At 36.8% G+C, this 21,899-nt stretch overlaps 1 protein-coding gene across 1 annotated transcript in view; it reads right to left on the minus strand.

Moving 5' to 3' along the window:
• The window catches only part of stt3b (STT3 oligosaccharyltransferase complex catalytic subunit B), a 51,711-nt gene that overhangs the window by 16,185 nt on the left and 13,627 nt on the right, over positions 1–21,899 (minus strand). The window contains exons 2-5 of the mRNA XM_039650818.2: positions 7,578–7,686; positions 3,539–3,826; positions 2,705–2,770; positions 589–688 (exon numbers count right to left, since the gene is read on the minus strand). Coding sequence (XP_039506752.1) covers positions 589–688; positions 2,705–2,770; positions 3,539–3,826; positions 7,578–7,686 — 563 coding nt within the window. The remainder of the gene's footprint in view (positions 1–588; positions 689–2,704; positions 2,771–3,538; positions 3,827–7,577; positions 7,687–21,899) is intronic.

A 21,899-nucleotide genomic window follows, 5' to 3' on the forward strand; every position in this document is an offset into this window, starting at 1 on the left:
AAGTGCTTGCTTAGTAGCCTCACAAAAACATTTCACCTTTAATTATTCATCCACTTAAAAAAAAATGGCACAATCTGTCAAAGACAAAAAGGGACTCCAAAAATGACTCTTTAATCTTGAAGGAAAAAAACTAGTGTAATTTTTTTTTTTCACTTTGCAGAAGTAACAAGCTTATTCATGCTAGCAGAGGTTCTAATTCACAGTTAGCATGTTGTTTTGTCATTTAAGACTGCGGATGTGGAGCCAAAGGCTTTTTTATGCAACATGAAGATCCATGTATACTCCGAACAGCGCTGCTTATGATTGGTTGTGGGGGGAAAAAAAAGTGGGCGGAATGAATGTCATTGAACATCAACTTAAATGCTGCTGTCAATGTGAAGAAAGATAGACGAACACTTCGCAACCACGACTGCGCAAGAGTGTCAGCGCTTCCAAATCAAAAAGCAAGTGGGAAAAAGCTGGTTCACGCTTCGTTATTGTGCGGGAGAACAAGCACTACGCAGCGTGATTGTGTGGGCGATGAAGCGTGTACTTCATACAGGAACCAGAGAAGCTCACACAAACACACACAAAACACAGGTGACTCACCGATGTACAGTCTCCTGCTGAAGCGCTGCATAAGGAGCAGCACGAAAACATGGAGGGGAATCAGGTTGATGATGAAGACGTATCCTCCCCATGCAGACACCTGCAATACAAAACACGTCGTGTTGCACACGTCCAAATATTGCGATATTTTTCAAGAATCATTTACATTTTTACATTTACAATCAGTTTACAGTCAGGGATTTATCGTGTTGCGCTGCATCCAGTGTAGACAGCATCACTGATTATAATGGTTTCTACTGTCTTGTCGCATCCGGTGTAGACAGTGTTAAAAGTCTATGAATTAATGAAACGACACTGACAATTTTAAATATTAAATAAGTTAAAATAATATTAAAAGTTTAGAAAATACTCGTCAAAACAAGCACCAGTCTAAACATGTATAGATCGGGCACAACCACGGTCACATCGCGTCATCTTGAGGCCGTCTACACTGGCACGACAAAGCGACCACTGCAAATCCATGTCAGTAGCAGCGAATGCGCTTGGAGTATGTCAGAAATGAAACCCATTCTGGGATTTATCGTTTGGCGCCGCAACCAGAGTAGACGGAATCACCGATTACAATAGTTTCTATTGTCTTTTGTTATGTCGTGCCGCTCACATCTGATGTAGTCACCGTGTAATGCAAATGAAAGAAAAACAAGCGAGTAAAATATTACAATATACCAGTTTTCAAAAACTACACACTAAAGGTTAAGAAACGTAATGTCTCGTGACCAAGTTATATCATATCGCCCAGGTCCCTGCTGACTTTCATCCCTATTACACATCACATTTACTAGAAAACTCCATTAGCACACTCAGTCTTTGAAACCTCTGCACAATTTTTAGGTCACTTAGAATGTCTCGCTCAAGAGAGGCTCTCTCAACTCATGCCCCCGGTAGCGCCTCTAGCCCGTGTCGGACTGTGCTGGACCCCAAGGTCTTGATGGAGCAGATGGCTCAGATTGCACTGGTGTCATTTATGTTTATAAACACATTTGGAAAGCTAGAGATTATTGGGGGCTGGGCAGGGCTGTAGGCTTCCATTATTAATGAGCGCTGCCTTCCTCAAGGGGAAGGTTCTCAAGTTTCAGAAATGGCTGACATTCATAACCGACTGGCGCATGGCCCCCACCAGGGTGGCAAGATGGATGGTGGAGTTTGCTTATTCATTTATTTTACACATCACATTAATGGGTTGGAAAAAAAGAGCAAGGGAGATGTGCGACCAGTCCCAGAACACGAACACCACTGATGGGAATCATAAGAATTTAATGATTCCGTTTCAGATTACGATTCCGCTTAAAGATTACGGTTCTTTTAACATTATTTATAGCAATTGCACAGTTTTACGTTCATTAACCTTACATAAAACAGTTTATGATTCATGATAGCACCAAGTAATGACTTACAGTTCAATGAGTGAATCAAATGTAAATTCCTAAGTGCGCCAACTTATTTCACTCAAACTAAAACGGTGGAAGTGTGACTCATTCGAATCGTTCTGACTGATTCAGCGAAAGGAATTGTCATTTATCACCAAATTGGACTACAACTGTCATGCTATGAACTACCGTTCACAGGTTTGGTGTCAGTAAGACTAAATATATATATATATATATATATATATATATAATAATAATAATACTTTAATTCTCAAAGAATCCTGAAACAAATATTACAACTTTACAATTTTCAACATTTATAAGAAAAATAATGAATGTTTATTATAATAATAAATGTTGAGCAACAAATCAGCATATTACAATGATTTCTGAAGGATCATGTTACACTGAAGACTGAAGAAATGGCTGCTAAAAATTCAGCTTTGCATCAGAGGGTACATTACCTTTTAAAACACTACAATAATAACAGTTATATAAATTGTAATGATTTCACAGTATTTCCGTTTTTACTGTATTTCTCAATTAATACAGTCGAGCATAAGAAAAACAATCTTACAGACACCAAATTTTTGAACGGTAGTGTTATTTCCTATAAGCATTGGCAGGAAAAACTGTCTTGAGTATTTTAATTTGGTGTTACCAAGTATTATTAACAGAAATGAAATGCAGTACACCAGCTGAAGGTAAAAAGTCAAATGAACACTCACCATGTAAAAGTAAGAGAGGCAGCAGCCGATGGCCCAAAAAACCGAGCCAGTTTTCACCGATTTCACCTGTGTGGAAAGGACACACTTAGGTTAATTCTGCTAATCCCAAACAAAAGGTCTGATATCATCACCTCAAATAAAGCCAAGATGAGGAACACTCAGAGATAAGAGAGACCAAGGAAATTCAGCGTTTAAGCCAAGCTTGATAGCAAAGTCCTTGCAGTCTCAGCTGACAACAAGCTCCAGAGAGGATGGGTGCCAAAAAAAATTTTTTTTAAATCAACGCGCCACAGGAGACAAAGTATGCTGCCACTGCATCCATTCCAGCTGTCTCTACGTTCAGCTAAAAAAAAAATGTGATGAATGTCTATCAAGGTTAATTCATCATTTCGACTGTTGTGGGACAGCGCTAGAGTTTCTGAAATGGATATTCATTCATTTTAGAACAGTTCTCAAGGGGCACCTTAAAACATTATAAACGCATTATAAAAGTAGTCCTTGTGATTCATGGTCTATATTCCGAGTCCTTGAAGACATATGACAACTTTGTGTTATGAACAGGCTAAAATTACAAGTTATTCACTGATAATATTCTCTTCCAGTGAGCAGTTAACTTGAGAACCAATGTAACTGTCAAAAGAATTCAATTAAATTCAACTTTAACATTCATATTCAAGAAACACATGATTCAGACCGATCGTGTGAACCGATTACGATTTTCAACTTTTGATTATCAGTCATTTCACATCATTAAACTTGATAGTTTTGAGTAAGAGGCAATTTAAGAAAATGAAGAGAAACACACACAAACTGTTACATTTTAATGCAACTAACCCATAAGTAGTAGGTAAACTGCAAGGCAAAAATGGCAATGCCCTCGTTGTCAAATGAGCCGGCCACAGAGCGTGAAATGTAGCCGGGTACAATGGCGATGAAACACGCTGCTAGCAACCCAGCACCCTGGTTCCACAGCTCCCGCGTCAACAGGAAGGTGGAGATGGCAGTCAGGCCACTGAAGACGGGGGCCAGGAACACACAAACGTCACGTATGTGCACAGTCACATGAAGCAAATTCAGTATGTAGTGAATCAAGCCCGCCGTCACCATCAGACCAGGATACACCTGCAAAAGACGAGATATGAGAGTTGCAATCGAATGAAAAATTCATTAACAAGAAGTTTGCCTGCAGCAATTCATCAATAAAATCAAGATCTGTAAGAAAGCCTGTACACATTCCTAAATATTTGATTGGCCCCAAGACAGAGAAATTAAAAGCTTAGCACAAGCACTCCCTTAGGAGCCTTGTAATCAATCATCTTAAATCACCTTGTCTAGGACATTTAAAAAAAAAATTTCATACAATTAAGGTCAATGGTCTCCAATGTTGTTTTGTACTTTCATTTTCAGATCTTTCCTTTCATTTTATGAATAAAAACAAATTTTCAAAATATATATTTGTGTTCCATCAAACGTCATACAGGTTTGGAACAACATGAGGGTGAGTAAATGACAATTTTCACTTTCGAAGCTGAATTTAGCAGCGAGAGAGGAAATACCCTAGTGATGCACAGATGTAAAAATTGTGGCCGATACTGATAACTGATATTAATATTGCTGTTATGGCCAATACCGACATCAATATCTCTGTATAGAAAACACATAGTAAGGATTAGGGCTGCACGATATTGGTAAAAAAAATTACATTGCGATATTTTATTTTTTTTGCGATATAAAAACAATTTCACCAGATGACATGAATAGCTCTATTTGGAAAGAATGAATCATTCTAGAATGACTGGTTTTGTCATGGAGTAAAAATCAACTAATATTAACAGAATGTTATCTAATGTAGTTAACGAGACTTTAATAAATAGAACCTTATTGTAAAGTATTTCCGATTTAAGTCTCTTGAGTAAAGTGTTGGACAGATCAGTTGTTTTAACCATTGTTTTGCAAGATATTATATTGGCGGCTGATATATTGTGCACCACTAAAATGCCCTGTCCTTTACCTCCACAATCGCATTCTCTCTTTTTTCATCTCACAAGCGAGTCTGCAGGCTGCTCTGGAAACAGACCAACCTGCTCTGAAGCCCGTATATAACGACTGCTTGAACTGTACACAACAACAGATGCTGTTCCCTGCCTCCTGTAGCCCCCCTACAGCTCCAACACCAGAGCTGTCAGATGTCAAACGTTAGCCAAACTTTCTCCAGCCAGCTCATTAAGGTTCAGCAGCACTGCGCAGTCAGTGACAGGGAGTGTTAAAGGGGGTGGCCAAATTTAGGGACGAAAGATGCTGTTTTCAAGAAGAAATCATCCGGAGGCTGTCTATCCATAGGACACAAACAACCTTTGGCATGCATTTAACTGCATTTTTATCATACAGAGGCTATGGGGTTTAACAAGAACCATTGTCCAAATGCAGACAATACAGAACTTGCAAACTTGACTCACAAGCAACGGTTAAGAATGCAAACATTCGGCATAAGAAAGCAGCAACAACAATGAGGACATCAAGCATTCAACTATAAATAATTAGTGTAGTAATATTTCTGGATTGTGATTCGTGAAGTGAAAGGCACATATATATATATATATATATACACTGTATATATTTTTTTTTTCAGAATAGTCTGGTGGGTGTGAATGGCAGAAATCACTTGTTATTTTGACGCATAGATTAAAAGTCCTGTTGGTTCACATGCATCAATCTTAAAATAAGGCTTAAATGATGAATTGTTTGTTTTAAATAAGAAATGATTTAAATGGAGAAGAAAGTACCACTCAGATCATTTAGTATACGTTTATGAAACTGCTCTTTCTGGGTCAGTGGGGTGTGAACACAGATTTTAAAATTCTGTGTGATTTCGTCAGAGGATTAACAGACATGCAAATCGTTGTCACTTAGGAATGAAATTGCGTGGGTATTTGATTTGAGATTGGGGTCTTTTAACAATTAATCGTCCAGCTCTGCTTAACTACATTAATTAACAGAAACTAACAATGAACAATACTTCGATGACATTTATTACTCCAGTGTTTCCTGTAGGATTTTTCCAAGCTGTGGGGGCAGGCCCATTTCCCCCGGCGGGGGGGGGGGGGGGCTGATATTTTCACTTAGGCCACGCCCCCTTGTCTCTATTATAATCGATCATGCGCATCCCGTGTGCAGAATGATGCACTTGAAGCAACACCAAGTCACAGCACGCAACGCTTCACATTGAAAAGAACATAGCGAAGGGATTATATCTATAATATGCTTAGTAGGGCTGGACGATTTGGGGAAAATGTCATATTGCCATTACTGAGGTCAATATTGCAATTGTGATATGCGATTCCGATATAATAAAATGCTTTCATGAGTCCAACTTGCTTGGTTCTAAAGTAAAATGCACACACAGATTAGTGATCATTCTGTGTATTAATGTTTATTTCTCAACTCAAACTAAAAACAACAACTAAATGATTGATAACACCTATAATGATCAATAAACCATCAACCAAACCATCATTACAGTGAAAGCTATCAACTTTTTAAAAAAAATTATTAGGCTAAAAAAAATTTAACAACTTTTAAATTAAGTGAACTTCAAACAATCCCCACATAAACCCATAATAAAAACCATATTTACCTGTGCCCTTCCTGTCTTAACAGGTAGGATACAGAAATTGAATAAAGTTATCAAACAGTCTGCGCTGCATGAATTATAAATTATATATAGAATAATCCTTATTAAAGCTACAAAAGTTCTTTAGTCAAGATCAGTGAGTAATTTTCTAATTTCCCTTTGTTCTTTTAACTTTACTGACAGAACGCTTTATTCGCTGCTGGCCCTTTAAGAGCACCCGTTGCCGAGACGCGGATCTCGCATGCGCCTCATAGCACAACTCTTTTCGTCCATAAGACTTTTCTTACGTTATGAAGATACTCGACAAAACGACATTTTGGCATAATTGTGTGTGCTATTGTTCGTTCAAGCTCGAAAGAGAACTGTATTCTGGCACGCGTCAGTGCATGCGCATTATGGCGCGCGTCTTTCTGCGAGTCTCATTTAGGGCATTCACAGGCAGCTTTTCAGTTCTTGTCGTGCAAAATGCGAAAAGGCATTTGCACGAATAAGAGCGGGATCGTGTAATACTAGTCAAAGGATGACAAAAATGAAGAGATGCTGCGTTAATAGCCCTAATTTGTTTATTTCATATAAAATCGCGGCATTTTGCGTTATATAATTGCATAGGTTTGAGATCGCTATTACGATTGCGATTTGATTAATCGTGCAGCACTAATGCTTAGTGTATTCTATATGCAACAGTTTTTTGAGCCTTTTCTTTTAACAGTTTTAAATTTCAGTGCGCATGAAGAACAATAGCACTCTCTCGACTCCATGCTGTAATCTCACATACACCCGGGAGAAGGGAATGTGAAAGGGCAATAAACTCCACTCCAGCAAGATAAAGTCATTTTATGAAAACCATCTACTTTATGCTTTATCTACAAATAAAGTATAATAATGGGAATATTGACCTTGAAGAGAGTGTCGTCGTGTCGCAAACGAACGCGACGCGCTGAATTCTGAATGAAGAATGACTGAGGCGAGATGACTTTCCGTTAACTTTAACTTAGCGACTAAAATTACACATTATACAATGACTTTAGAAGTCTTGGAATATAGGGTGAAAACTTGATTGTGCTTTACAAAGTTTTTTATGCCTTTAGTGGGGCTTAACAAAATAACATAATACTATGCAGAATATCGGACGTCACCGAGAAGCTGCAACCGTGGCGGGAGGATTTTAAGTGTGGCGGCCCGCCACGGGAGAATGAATGTAGAGGAAACACTGTACTCATTATAATTTTACCATAAACTTACCGTCCCTCCCACTATTCTGCCCAGTGGGTACCAGGCCCTCTCGTCAAACCAGTTGAGAAACTCATAAAAACCGTTAGTGGTGAGATGATGAGTAGATCTGTAGTTGAACCTGTAAACAAAGAAGAACAGAAGGTCGGGTGTCACTACTAATGAAAAATACAGCTTTTTATCAACACTGGCATGTCACAACAATGCGTTTCATGGTGAGACGAGGTGCATATTGGAGAACACTGTGTTAAGACACTGCCCAGATCTCATATAAACAGCCAACTATCACCAGTGCCAAACCACAAAGACTAAACCAAAAGCATTCACTAGGAAGCACTGAAACGGTTAACTAACTAACTAAAATAGACTATTTACTTGATTGAAAAGTTTAAAAATATATAATTTTCCCATCTGTTTAATCTTGGACACGTGTTTTCAAGGACAAGATTTGTTGCTCACCGTGTTTCAGTGCACACAGACAGTAATACACCTGTTTAATCAGTCATGCATACTTGAAGGATGCTTTTTTCTGCTTTGTCCTTTAGGTTAGTTTTTCTGCAGCAAAATGAATAACCAACAATGATACAGACTGAGTGTATATTAGAAAATCAACCATAATTTTTTATTTATTTTTTTACAAAAGGTAGTTTAGATTTGCACATACCATGCCAATATTTTCACAGGCCCCACATAAGAAAAATATACAAATAGCTGTTTATTTAATTTATCTAAGTGTTAGGTATATAATTATAAATAAAAAAAATACACAAGTATACACACGTATATTATACATATTGTTATTATTATTGTTATTATTATTATTAATATTATTATAATAAAAAATAATAGCCAACACTTCATTTTATGCTCACTCCAATGCTCACTAGTTGCTTATTAGCATGCCAGGCACTATTAGGATATTAGATGCTCATTAGTACTTATAAACTACATATTAATGCCTTATTCTGCATGACCATATTACATCCCTTAATCCTACCCATTACCTAAACTTAACTACCTTATTAACAATTAATAAGCAGTAATTAGGAGTTTAAGGCAAAAGCTGTAGTTAATAGTTCATAGTGAGAATTGGACCCTAATCTAAAGTGTGGCATATATACATATATAGTTAAATGAATATATAGTTCACATTAGGCACTTTATTTTTCTTTTTAATAAACATTTTAAAATGTAGAAATGCTCAAATGAATACATTTCCTGATAGCCTTTATTAACTTAGAACCATTCATTTGATGAACGACAGATTAAGAAAAAGCTCAAACAAAAGCACAATGAACATGGTTGTAATTAAACTGTAATCCTCTCTAATGCCTTTATACCCCAAGTTCAGCAAACTGTGTCCTGCTATCTCTCAAAACTCCAGAGTAGTCATTCTGAACCTTTTCATTACGAACACAAGATGAATATAGCTAGGGCTGGGCGATATGGCCAAAAAATCATATCTCGATATTTTTTGGTCAAATGGCGATATACGATATATATCTCGGTACACACATATATATATATATTCACATTCGGCCCAATGATATCCTACAAACAATGTTGATATTGAAGGATATGGAGACAAATATAATATAGGCTATGCAATATATTATGTGCAAAAAGCTTTTGTTTTTATATTGACTAAAAGCTAAACTAAAAATGAAAATAAAAACAAAAACAAAAGCACAAACTAATTATATTAGCCTGCTTTTGATTACCCCATTATAATCACTTTCACTTTCATTAAAAATATATACTTGTAGGTTTAAAATTCCACATATGGCACATTTATTTTCTCCAACAACAAATATTTTAGCAATATGTTTATTTTAGTCAGAATTATTGCGTACTACGTAGTACTATTCACGCGCATGCGCGCGCCGGCGCTCGTTCAAGGAAGCATGAATTTTAGCGGAGATTCACTTCCAGAAGCTCATCCTCTTCTGACATGGACATATTTGTTGTGAAATGGACATATTTGCTTTACTTTCTAACATTTACAGATGGAGAATATACCTGTGAAATGTAAGTTGAGCACTGAGGAAAGCACCACATCTCAAACGCATTAAACAGCGCAAGTATATCTGTCAGTCAGCAACAGTGTTTGTCAGAGCATTTGACAGGGCGGAAAGCTCCCTCAAACTTGTTAACTATATCAAAGTGATTTTGACGCAATTAATATAAGCTTGTGTCATGTTTAGGACAAATTGTACTACGTAGCCTAGCTACTTTCACTGCAGCAGCTCACACTGCAACCTCCGCTATTTTTCAGATGTGCTCATATCAAACTACTGTATCGATATAAACGGTATTGCCTCATTCCATATCGTTTCAAAAAATATAACGATACATCGTACATACTCGATATATCGCCCAGCCCTAAATATAGCCTTTAGAAACTCCCCTTATCCACAATAAAAATCTATGCCCAGCACTGTGTCAATCATGCTTTGTGTTTAAAGTAAATGAAATGCCCCATTTTTAGCCCAGAAAAAGCCCAGGACTGTGCAAAGCCTAGTTCACCTAAATGCATGAGTTCATTTATTTATGCAGAATGAGCCCTGCTGAAAGGAAAACGCATGAATAGCCAATAGAATAAGCAAAGCGTGCTTCTGGTCAAAACATACAGAGTTAGCCTACTTCTCTGACAAAAGATTCAAGGTGCTTGGGGCAGGGTATCAAGTCCATCACAGATCCCAGACCCTCTCAACTACCCTGTGATGACAACATTGACTTCCTCAATACACATTACTTCAACAGGTTTGAGGAAAAGAACATAACTGCAATGAAAACTCCCTCCAGTCCAGATGAGGCAGTACTGTGTAATTCTTGACCCAGTTGACATCCAAAGGACCCTATGTAGTGTCAATCCACGGAAAGCAAAGCAGCAGGTCCAGAAAACATAGCAGGGTGTGCAATAGTGTTGGGCGATATGCTCCATTTTCATATCGTCCTATCGTCAGCCTATGAGATCGGCGATACACGATAGTATCGTGAGGGGGCGGGGCTAACATTTGATTATTAACTTGATTATTTAGCCTACTCATTAATTTGCTTGTTTTATTAGCCTACTTCGATTTATATACGAGAATCTTTTTTCTATTTTGCTAGCAAAGGTGGAGTGTTTATTAATAGGATCAGGTTATTTCCTGGTATAGTGAGGTAAAAAAAAGAGATCCTAATCCTTTTGTTTGTCAACGGGAAATTTACGGACACATTAGCCTATCCTCATGCCGTTACATGCAGCATTTTGACTAGGGCCTATTTCTGCACGAGATGAAAACACGTTTTAATAATTTCTTGGGTCAGAAAAAGTCGGAGTTTGCGATATGTGCCCCCCTAGCAGTGCGCTCTCTGCGCACTTCACATGCGCACTTCAGTAAGCACGAAGTACGCGGGTTAATGTGTTTTAAATGCCGGGAGAAACAAGAGCAAGGGCCAAACGTCTAGCTGAGTCGATCGGTTTACTTATACTTATGACTTGACTCTGATAAAGGAAACGTTTACATGACCACATGCATTGTCAAGTTTATTCAACATAATCAGGTTAAGAACGTCGTCGCATGTAAACGCGCTCAATCTCTGAAAGTGAAAGTAAAAACGGACTGCTTTCGGCATCTGCATTAACGCCGCGTTCACTCAGAGAGGACGATGATAACGGTAACTATAATACTATTTTAGTGATATTATTATTAACACTATTTAGTAATTATATTGTTTTTAGTGTTAGTGTCATTAAACGTTTTGTTAATGTGTTACGGAAACAAATACTGACGAACAACGATGCCGTTTTCATCTTGGATCTGTAGGAAATTGAATTTTGCGTCTGTTAAAACAAGCACACTTGATAATTTGTGAATGGATCACCTTGCAATTAAATTTTGATGTGCGATGTTTTTTAGTCTGTTTTAAAAACATTCTCTTAGAGGAGTCCTCATTAGTGCGTGTGTTGCAATTGTTATGAGGTGATGTCGTTGTAAATTTAGGCAAGGCAAATTGATTGTAGTTCCTAATATTCATTTAATAACAATACTAGCTTTATAATAATACGCCTAATAATAATAATTTAATACATTATGGTAAAACGAGCCAATTATCGTATTGATATCGTCAAAGGCATCTGCCATCGCCGATATGTCAGACTATCGTCGATACACGATACTATCGTCTATCGGCACAACCCTAGTGTGCAAACCAACTAACAGACATCCTCACAGACATTTATAACATCTCCCTGTGCTTCAAGGCCATTACTATCATACCACTACCAGCTTCAACACTCAATGACTACCGCCCGATAGCCCTCACTCCCATTATGATAAAGTGCTTTGAAAAGCTGGCCAAGCCACATCACATTCAGACTCAAGGCAACACTTGACACTCCAGTTTGCATACCACCCCAACCTCTCCCCCGATGACGCACTTGGCGAGGAAAAAGGCCCCACTAGGCATCAAAACTCCCCATTGGACTTTCTCACTGATAGACCCAAGAATGTATGAGTGGGGTACAAAACCTCTGAAACATCATCCTGAACACCAGAGTTCCCCAAGGCGGTGTCTTGAGCCCACTGTTGTTCACCTTGGTGATTGTTGCACCTGATACAACTTGAACCACAGCATTAAGTTTGCAGACGACAACAGTGGTGGGTTTTGCCAGCAAAAATAATGAATCGGCTAACACAAAAGTAGTTAACCAGCTCGACATCTGAAGTGATAAGCTGTCACTGAACGTCAACTAGACTAAAGGAGATCACTATTGACTTCAGGAAGTATAATGTCCATAACCCACTCATAATCAATGGAGTCAGCAAGAAGTACCAATATATTAGGGGGGGGCATATAACTGAGGACTTGTCATGGACTACTAATACCACATCACTGGTCAAGAGGGCTCAGAAGCACCAACACTTCTTAAGGCGGATGAGGAGAGCAAAACTTCCCCGTCCTGTTCTCAACTTTTTATAGAGGCACGATAGAGAGCATTTTGACCAGCAGCCTCTCAGTCTGGTATAACAGCTGCACGTCCACAAACCAGAAGTCCCTCCAGAGACTGATGATGACAGCAAAGAAAATCATCAGGACCTCCCTCCCATCTATCCAGGAACTGGTTCCGTCACGCTGCCTTAACAGAGTCACCAAAATAATCAGACTCCACACACCCCGCCTATGGTCTGTTTACTTTTCTGCCTGCTGGCAAACACTATCATAGCATGCAATGCATGACTGCCAGACTTTAAATAGCTTCTTCCCACAGGCCATTACAATACTTAAATCACATTACCAATACACCGATATGCTGGCTGTTAGACTCTCGATACGATACATAGAAGGACTGAATCACATGCTGCTATACCTATGTGCAATATACTATGCACTATACCCACTGTGTATAGCATTTATGTCATTTTCAGAATATATTTTGATTGTCTTATATCTTGATTTGTTATTTGATCCATCTATAGTGTAGGTCCACCTGTTGTAGTCCTGCTTGTACTACCCTTATTTTGTTTTCTTATTTATGCTTGTACTTTGCACATTTGAGCTTAGAGAAACAATTTTGCTCTGCTGTACACTATTGTTGTGTGGATGGAATGACAATAAAGCACTTAGTTTTCTGCTCCAGATACTTTTCTCAAAATAACATTTTTAAATTATAACATTAAAGGGATACTCCACTTTTTTTTTTTTTTTTTTGGAAATAGGCTCATTTCACAACTCCCCCAGAGTTAAACATTTGGGCTTTACCGCTTTCGAATGGCATTCAGATGATTTTTTGATATTTAGAAGAATATCAGTAACCAGACAGTTTCTGGTCTCATTGACTTCCATAGTCAATGAGACCATAGTCTACTATGGAAATCAATGGGACCAGAAACTTTCTGGTTACTGATATTCTTCTAAATATCAGAAAAAGCAGCTGAATGGATTTGAAAACTCAACTGTTTAACTCTGGGGGAGTGATAAAATGAGCCCATTTCCAAAAAAAAAAAAAGTGGAGTATCCCTTTAACTTGACAGTAATTGAATATAGCTTTTGTAAAAATATAATTCTAAACATAAAAAAAGTAAACGACAAGTTTTTCCAATGTCATCTAGTCTTGCACAACCGTATAAAATCACACGACGACAGCACAACGTATTGAAACTGACATGGCTTACTTTCATTCACGTAAAATATAGCATCGGCTCTGGCTAGTATCCATCGAATACTGCTCTCGTATTGCAAGTTTACGGCTCCAGTGAATTCCTGATTGCTGCTATTGTTAATGCAAGTAAATTGTGTCCACTGGGATGGAAAAGCATTACTTCTGGATTTATTTAATCAGATTCTGCACGCATGGCAAGTGTCAGCACATGGCCTGCCATCAGATTAACGTCCACACTATTTTGTAATACAGCCGTCTCACTGGCAAGAGACGCTCCACGTTTGCAAGGGAATCTGCCAACCTGGTGCTTGAGTAGGAGGATCGGCAGAACTGTGAATCATGCGTATTTAAAGACCCCTTTAAAGTACACAAACAGTCCATCACTGACCATAGCTGCTAACTGACACCACAACCTGCTAGCTCCCATCCCTACGCCTCTCCGGCCATTTCTCCCTCTCTAGGGAGGCTAAAGATTCAGGAACCTTTACTGGCATGGTCAAGCTCTCCATCACGATCTGATATCTGAACCGGATCCTTGGCATTCACTGAGCACTGCAATGTCCTTTCTGCAAAGACACTACATGCCAGCAAAACCATGAGATACCCTTGTCAGATTTTATTTTGGATATGAAATACATTATTGAAATGCAATCTTCTGGAGATTTCAGTCCTCATTCGAACAAATAGACTCTGTACTTGAATGTCTATTACCTACTACATGAATAGCTGCCCTGGGATGCCATTATCAAGATGCCCATAGAGTGAACTGACTCGCATTAAAGAAGTTCCAGAGTTGAATTTTTATTCCATTGATGGCTGTTTCTTCAACTATGGGCCCTTTTGGCCCTGAAAACTTTCATAAAATTACTCTTAACACACTTTTCACACTCTTACTAGTTTGATCCAGTTTGTCCAATCAAAAGGTGCCAGAAAGTGAACAAATAAATTGCAGAAGATTCATACAAAACTTCAATAAATAATGCATTTTTTGTTTTAAAATGGAACTATATTATCACTTTTGGAATAAAATGACCAACACTTTGACTTGCTAGAATTGTATGCATCCTAAATACACACAATTCAATTTAATTTTTATAATATTTTTTGTCGACATAAAAAGTTTCGAAAGCATTATCTTATGCTTACCAAGGCAATGCATAATGCTCTGAGCACCACTGCTCAGTGCATGTATTTGATAAAACAGTAAAACTACACTAAAATAGAAACCACTTACATTACATTTTTAATGTATTTTAAAATATAAATCATTCCTATACATTTTCAGCTGTCTTAGTTCTTCAGTGTCACATGCTCCTTCAGAAATAATTGTAATATGTGAATTTGGTGCTCCAGAAATATTTCTTATTGTCAATGTTGAGAACAATGCACAGCTTAATACTTTTGTTGAAAGTGTGAAAAATATTTGGGGATTTTTATATATTACATAATAATATAATATATTTATATAATATAAATAAATGATTACTTTCACTAAAAATCAGTCATTGTGACATAAGTTGAAGAAACACACTAATGTTTCCGTGACTACATTCTCTGCGACAGGATGCAGAATCCCAAGGGAAGTCACCTGGAAATGACCCAGGGTGACACTGAGCCAACAATGTGCAGGAGAATCAGACTTTGTGGCTATATTATCAGCTGGATACATTGAGATGTCTTTATGCAAGCAGTGATCTGGAATTCTTTCATCTGCAGTTTAACCTCAGTGACACGTTCCCATTGAACGTTCCCGCTAACTCTTGAACTCTGCACTTCATAAATCTCAATTTCACACTGCGTGGACATACATGCAGAGCTTTGAAAAGGTCCCAAGCAATGCCGTGCAGCAACCTAACATTTATTAACAGCCACGGCATCAATTGCTGCTTAAAGCCAGTCTAGAAATGCTAGTAGGCATAAAGGTTGTTTAAACTTTGAAGTTTCTTGTAGACAGAAGGGCTAAAGTTCAGAGTTGAGAAGCGCTAAGGTACTTGGAGAAAGTACTACAGATTTAAGCAATTAAACAGGTACCAGGACTGGTTCAGAGTTTATTAAAGCCTGCAGTAAAGGCAAGGCCGTGTTAACTTGTTGCTGGGCAAATACAACTAAAGATAGAATAACCAGAGAGAGAAATCAAATGATGAATCAAATAATTGCCTGTACAGCCTGAAAAAGTTCAACCTTGTTGCATAAAGGAACGAATGCTGGTATTGTGTGAGGTTGACGAGGCATTTTTACTTGACTGAATTATCCAAAGGCGGCAACAAATTGCGTAAGCTTCACAGTCTCCAGCTTCAAAACTCAAATTATTATTTATAACAATTGACTTACGGCCACATCGTGTCTGAAAAAAAAAAAAAAAAAAAAAAAAAAAAAAAAAAAAAAAAAAAAAAAAAAAATCGCTCTCCATCCATGTAAGTGGCTGTTAAGACTTGGTACAAGGAATTATGGGACCAAAAAAAGAAAGAAAAACAACAGAGCAAGTGTATTAAATCTGAAATGTCTCACTGTGACATAATGAGACTGACGGGCTAGGCTGGACTCAAGTGTTGGTTTCTGATTACTCCTCCCCATCACATCTTGTGCATCTCAGAGGCCAAAAGTCAGACATTTTAGATTTTGCCATTTACTCTATGCATTTATTCAAGATAGAGGCTGTGGAAAAATTATTGTAATCATTTATACAGAGTCGTCAGGCTGGGAAGCTTGTCATTAAATTTGATGGCTGCCATTATGCCTGTATCACCTTCATCAATTTAATCAGGGTGCAAGCAATGAAAGTACAAGGAGTATGGAATCTGGAGCGGATAGGAGCGCGCTACTGATGCAAAAGAAAAGAGTTGCAAAAATGGACGACAATCTTTGAGAAAAGATTAAGCATAACTCATCCTTAATTTTGCACTAAATAAACAAACACAAATGATGGATAAAGCACAACTCAAATGTGTTACATCCAGGCCAACTGTGACCAGAAGCAAATAATTAAATTTTAATTAAAAAGATCTTAATAAAATCCTGTAAGTAGCATTGAAAGAACATTTACAGTTCTTAGCTTCCGCATTGTGAAGTACAATAGTGTACAGTTGAGTGGATGTAGGCAGCTCTGAATGCAAGCTTGTATGCAATCAATTGAGAGAAAGAGGGTGGGGTTTAAGCTGCCTACATGATTAAAAAAGTCTGGGTAATTTTACTAGAGAGAAGTCTGTCACTTCACAAGATCGAGATATGCAGCCTATATTTCATCAAAATGTTGAGGTCAATAAAATAAAAATGTTAAAGAAACATACATGGATTAATCCTGCACAAAAAGATCAATGATATATTTATAAAATAGATAGGGTGAATTTCCATTTCATTAGTGTGAATGCTTCAAGCATTCACACTCTTGAAATCCAAATCTTTCTTATTATTATTATTCCGTATTCTTCCGTACGTTTTTCGGTCGCTTTCTTCTCCTCTCTACTTTGTGCCACAAAAACCATTCAAGTATCAAAATGTGCAGCTTTTCAAGGACATGTGTGCTATTACTTTTCTTTTTTATAACCTTTATAATTTTTAAATTATTAAACTTTTTGTGCATATTTTTTAACATGGAAGTCAATGGAGAATTCTTCAAATTCTGTTTTATGCTCCTTCTGCTTTCAAAGCCTACAACTTCTGCATACTTTCAGCTATTTCTGTCATTTAAACTTTAAAATGTTGAGAAATTTGTAAGCTATTAAAGTTGTATTCAACTTTTTGATATCTATTAAACTTTTTTCACAATCTCTACTTTAGTCTCATGATGTTTTTCAAGCCGTTTCTGAAATTATAATGGGAGTGAATGAGAGAGACTGTTCAGAGCTAGAGCACGTGCTAGAGTGAGCCAGCTTGAAACCTAATGCTAAAAAATAATTTTTAAATCGCTGGCCTGGCCACAATTTTCACTCTTTGGGCATAAAATTATACTTGAAACGTAGGTATTTTTGTTGTGGTTCCTCTCATGTGTTTAGTAAATCCCTGGGACTTATAGTTTTTTCTCTGTGTCCTTCCAAAGGACAAGAGTGACAGACATTCCTCCATTGGCAGCAATTATAAATTCAGGTCAAACTTTTGTGATCAGAGCAATACAAACCAGTTTTTTAACTTGCCAAAGTGGTCCCTTTTTTTAACTCTATCCACAAAAAAAATACATCACATCGTTCACAAAGGCCTTGTCTCGCTCACGGTCAGGTCATTTCGCCAATACAACCTATAGTTTTGTCTCTATTGAGGTTTGTTCGAGGCCAAGTATCAGCAATTTTGGCCTCTGTCTAAATAGGAAAGCTGATTGCACAGGTGATGCTGATTAGCAAAGATCAAAGGGAGACACACATAACTGGTCCTGTGTTCTGATTGGTGGACAGTCACTCAGCTCTTTTCTGAAGGATACTACAAGTTTTTGTTGCATTTATGCCTCTACTTCTCCTGTTCTCCCTCCCTCTTCCCTCCTCTTCTCCTCCTCCAATCCTCTACTCCTCCTGTCCTCCTATTCTACCCTCCTTTCATAATCTCTTCTCCTTTCTACTCTTCCTTTTATCCTCTTCTATCCATCTGCTTGTCTATTTGACTTTCTGTGTCCAAATGATCTATCTATCTATGTGTCTATCTGTGTATCTATCTATGTATGTATCTATCTATCTATCTATCTATCTATCTATCTATCTATCTATCTATCTATCTATCTATCTATCTATCTATCTATCTATCTATCTATCTATCTATATTTCTAACTAATTTATCTTTCTTTCTAGATAACCTATCTTTCTTTCTTTCTAACTATACTATCTTTCTTTTTAATTAATCTTTTTCTTTCTAACTATACTATCTATCTTTTTAACTGATCTATCTTTCTTTCTTTCTAACTAATCTTTCTTTCTTTCTAACTAATCCTTTCTTTATTTCTAACTAATCCTTTCTTTCCTTTTTTTCGTCCTTTCAAATCCATCTTTCTTTCTAACTAATCCTTTCTTTCTTTCTTTCTTTCAAATTCATATTTCTTTCTTACTAATCCTTTTTTTCATTCTTTCAAATCCATATTTCGTTCTAACTAATCTTTCTTTCTTTTTTCTTTTTATCTTTCTTTCCTTTTCTTTATTTCGAATAATCTATCTATCTATCTATCTATCTATCTATCTATCTATCTATCTATCTATCTATCTATCTATCTATCTATCTATCTATCTATCTATCTATCTATCTATCCATCTTTCTTTCTTCCTTTCTACCTAATCCTTCTTTCTTTCTTTCTTTCTTTCTTTCTTTCTTTCTTTCTTTCTTTCTTTCTTTCTTTCTTTCTTTCTTTCTTTCTTTCTTTCTTTCTTTCTTTCTACCTAATCAATCTTTCTTTCTTTCTTTCTTTCTTTCTTTCTTTCTTTCTTTCTTTCTTTCTTTCTTTCTTTCTTTCTTTCTAATAATCTATCCATCTATCTATCTATCTATCTATCTATCTATCTATCTATCTATCTATCTATCTATCTATCTATCTATCTATCTATCTATCTATCTATCAAATCCATCTTTCTTTCTAACTAACTAATCCTTTCTTTCTCACTAATTCTTTCTTTCTTTCAAATCCATCTTTCTTTCTAACTAATTCTTTTCTTTCTTTCTTTCTTTCTTTCTTTCTTTCTTTCTTTCTTTCTTTCTTTCTTTCTAACTAATCCTTTCTTTCTTTCTTTCTTTCTTTCTTTCTAATAATCTATCTATCTATCTATCTATCTATCTATCTATCTATCTATCTATCTATCTATCTATCTATCTATCTATCTATCTATCTATCTATCCCCTGTCTTTCTCTACCTTTCTTTTTTGTACTCCTTTACTTCTCTACCTCTGTCTCTTTCTCTACCCCTATATTTCTTTACCTCTGTGTCTACATCTGTAGCTCTCTTTACCTCTCTAAGTAAACTTCTAGTTTTCTACAATTTTTTGGATCTTGTTTTGCATTTCAGCTTATTAAATGCATTTGAATTAAGCTTTTTTTTCTTTTTTGCTCTGTTTTGCTGTTGTTTGAACTGCAATATTTTGCATTTGTTTAAGCATTTAAGTTAAGCTTTTGAAGCATTCACACGCATATTCCGCAGGAAATGCAATTTTTCTAGTTATGACTGTTTTTTATTTTTATAGTAGGGATGATCGTCACCAATTAGTGGTGAAGCTCCAATTAGCATTAAAGCTATTAATCCAAGAAACCCCAACCATGATGATTTAATGATCTAACCATGATCAACCAGAACTGTATCCTTTAGCTATTCTGGCCAAATTGTGCAAATCTGCTTGTTTTCTACATTTCATTGTGCAGCATCTAGTGATATTTGAATGCAAGCATCATGTTGGATCAGATTTAGAGGTTGACCGATACATCAGTTTTGCAGATTAATCGGCACCGATAGTTGATTGGTGTAACTTTCGTTATCGGCAAAAATCCACACTGATAGTTTTTCCTGGGGGTTGCGTGAAAACCCCTTTTTACTGAGGGTTGCGTCCATTGCTGGAGCGGCTGAGAAGTGCGCACTGTCATTACAGAGTAATGAGATAAAAACACAGTCTGTGGATTTTCCTTGGGTTTTTTTTCCTTCACTAGCCTTTTTTTCTCTTCAAAAAGCCAATTACTGTGATCTAATAAGGTAGTCTTCCACCCTTCAAAGAATTAAAAAGAGGGTTTTATGCTTAACGTGCTCTGAAGGTGGCCGTGGGGCCAATGTATCTGACCTCAATCAGTATAGCCCAAACAAACACACCTCAAACTCATTAACATCAGATTCTGGTTCAATCGCACCACAATTTACACAAGATAACCACAGATGAGATACAAAACTCACAGCTCAAAACACTGTACCATCATCAATTAAACGGTAACAAAAACATGTCAGCACCCAAAGGAGAAAGTACACTACATTTGTACAGCACTTCAGCATTTTTCATATTACAGCCAGTGTAAAACAGTCATCAAAGTTGTTTTGTAAGGTGTCATCTAACACAGGTGCTTTGGGAATCCTTGGATCCTTCCGTTAAAAAAAAAAAGTGAAGAATGCAAGTTAGAGCCAGGTTGGAGTTTTGATGGAGGAGTGATGGGGCTTCAGTTAAGTCTGCTCTTTTTACCTGCTCCATTCAAAATGGGCCTGTCTAAGCGAGACTGCTTCAGGCAGAGCAACTCAGCAGAAAGAGGTCTGATGGCTGAATAATATATGGAAAAGAGTTATGGTTTATAAAATGAGATGCGCTGTCTCAGTGTGCATTAAATATGTCAGGGAGTGCTGGTGCTTTGCAGAATCCTCAACCCTGTGAAAGTCAAAAATGTCCTATAATTCTGTTACAAACTGACTGTAAATTCTCTACAGTTTCAAAAGTGGTCCTTTTTTTGCACTGATTTTAAAATTCCAGCCAATACGATAAGCCAGTAATTGTTTTAATGTCATTGGTGATCAAAAGATCAGCACATTAAAATTCTATATATTTTGAAATTCTAACCAGATGGATATTGGATATTGCATTCCTATTTTGATGTCACTGCACAGCTAACTCTTGTCACTTCATTTTGCTGTCCAACTGAAATATAAACTGCATAATCAATTTAAGAATGTGGCATCTGTAAATAATTATTTATGAATTTAAATAAATTCTGACCTTTACAAAACACAATACATCATATTCACTTGAGATGTAATCCATCAGATTTAATTCTTTGGAATTTCTTGTGTTTTACAATGTTAGTGAAAATGAGTTATTGATTAATTACATGTACTTACTATAGTACTACAGAGTTATATATTGAATATGATTAATTGATGTATTAAGTTTTCATTTGTTAAGATTATTTAACTACATTGGTTACCATGAACAAATACTGAAAATACGTCAAGCATTTATTAATCTTAGTTAAATGTCAATTACAAATTTTACAAATACATAATTAAAATCAAAAGTTGTATCTGTTTATATGGCCACACGACGTAGCATATGCAAGTATTGCTCATTTGTAATGTTAGTTAAAGCATTAACGTTAACTACTGGGTAGTGTTACAAAATGCATGCGAGTAAAAGCGTGAGATGGTCTGAAGCTCAGAACACAACCAATGAGAATGTCAAAAGTGCATTCTTGTGCATCAGTAGCTCCACTACTGAACCGAACTCTATAAAAGAAAAACAAAAAGGATGAAAAAGAT

Source organism: Pimephales promelas, chromosome 12 (genome assembly GCF_988280905.1).
Source record: "Pimephales promelas chromosome 12, fPimPro1.hap1.1, whole genome shotgun sequence".
In the NCBI taxonomy this organism is placed as follows: Eukaryota; Metazoa; Chordata; class Actinopteri; order Cypriniformes; family Leuciscidae; genus Pimephales; species Pimephales promelas.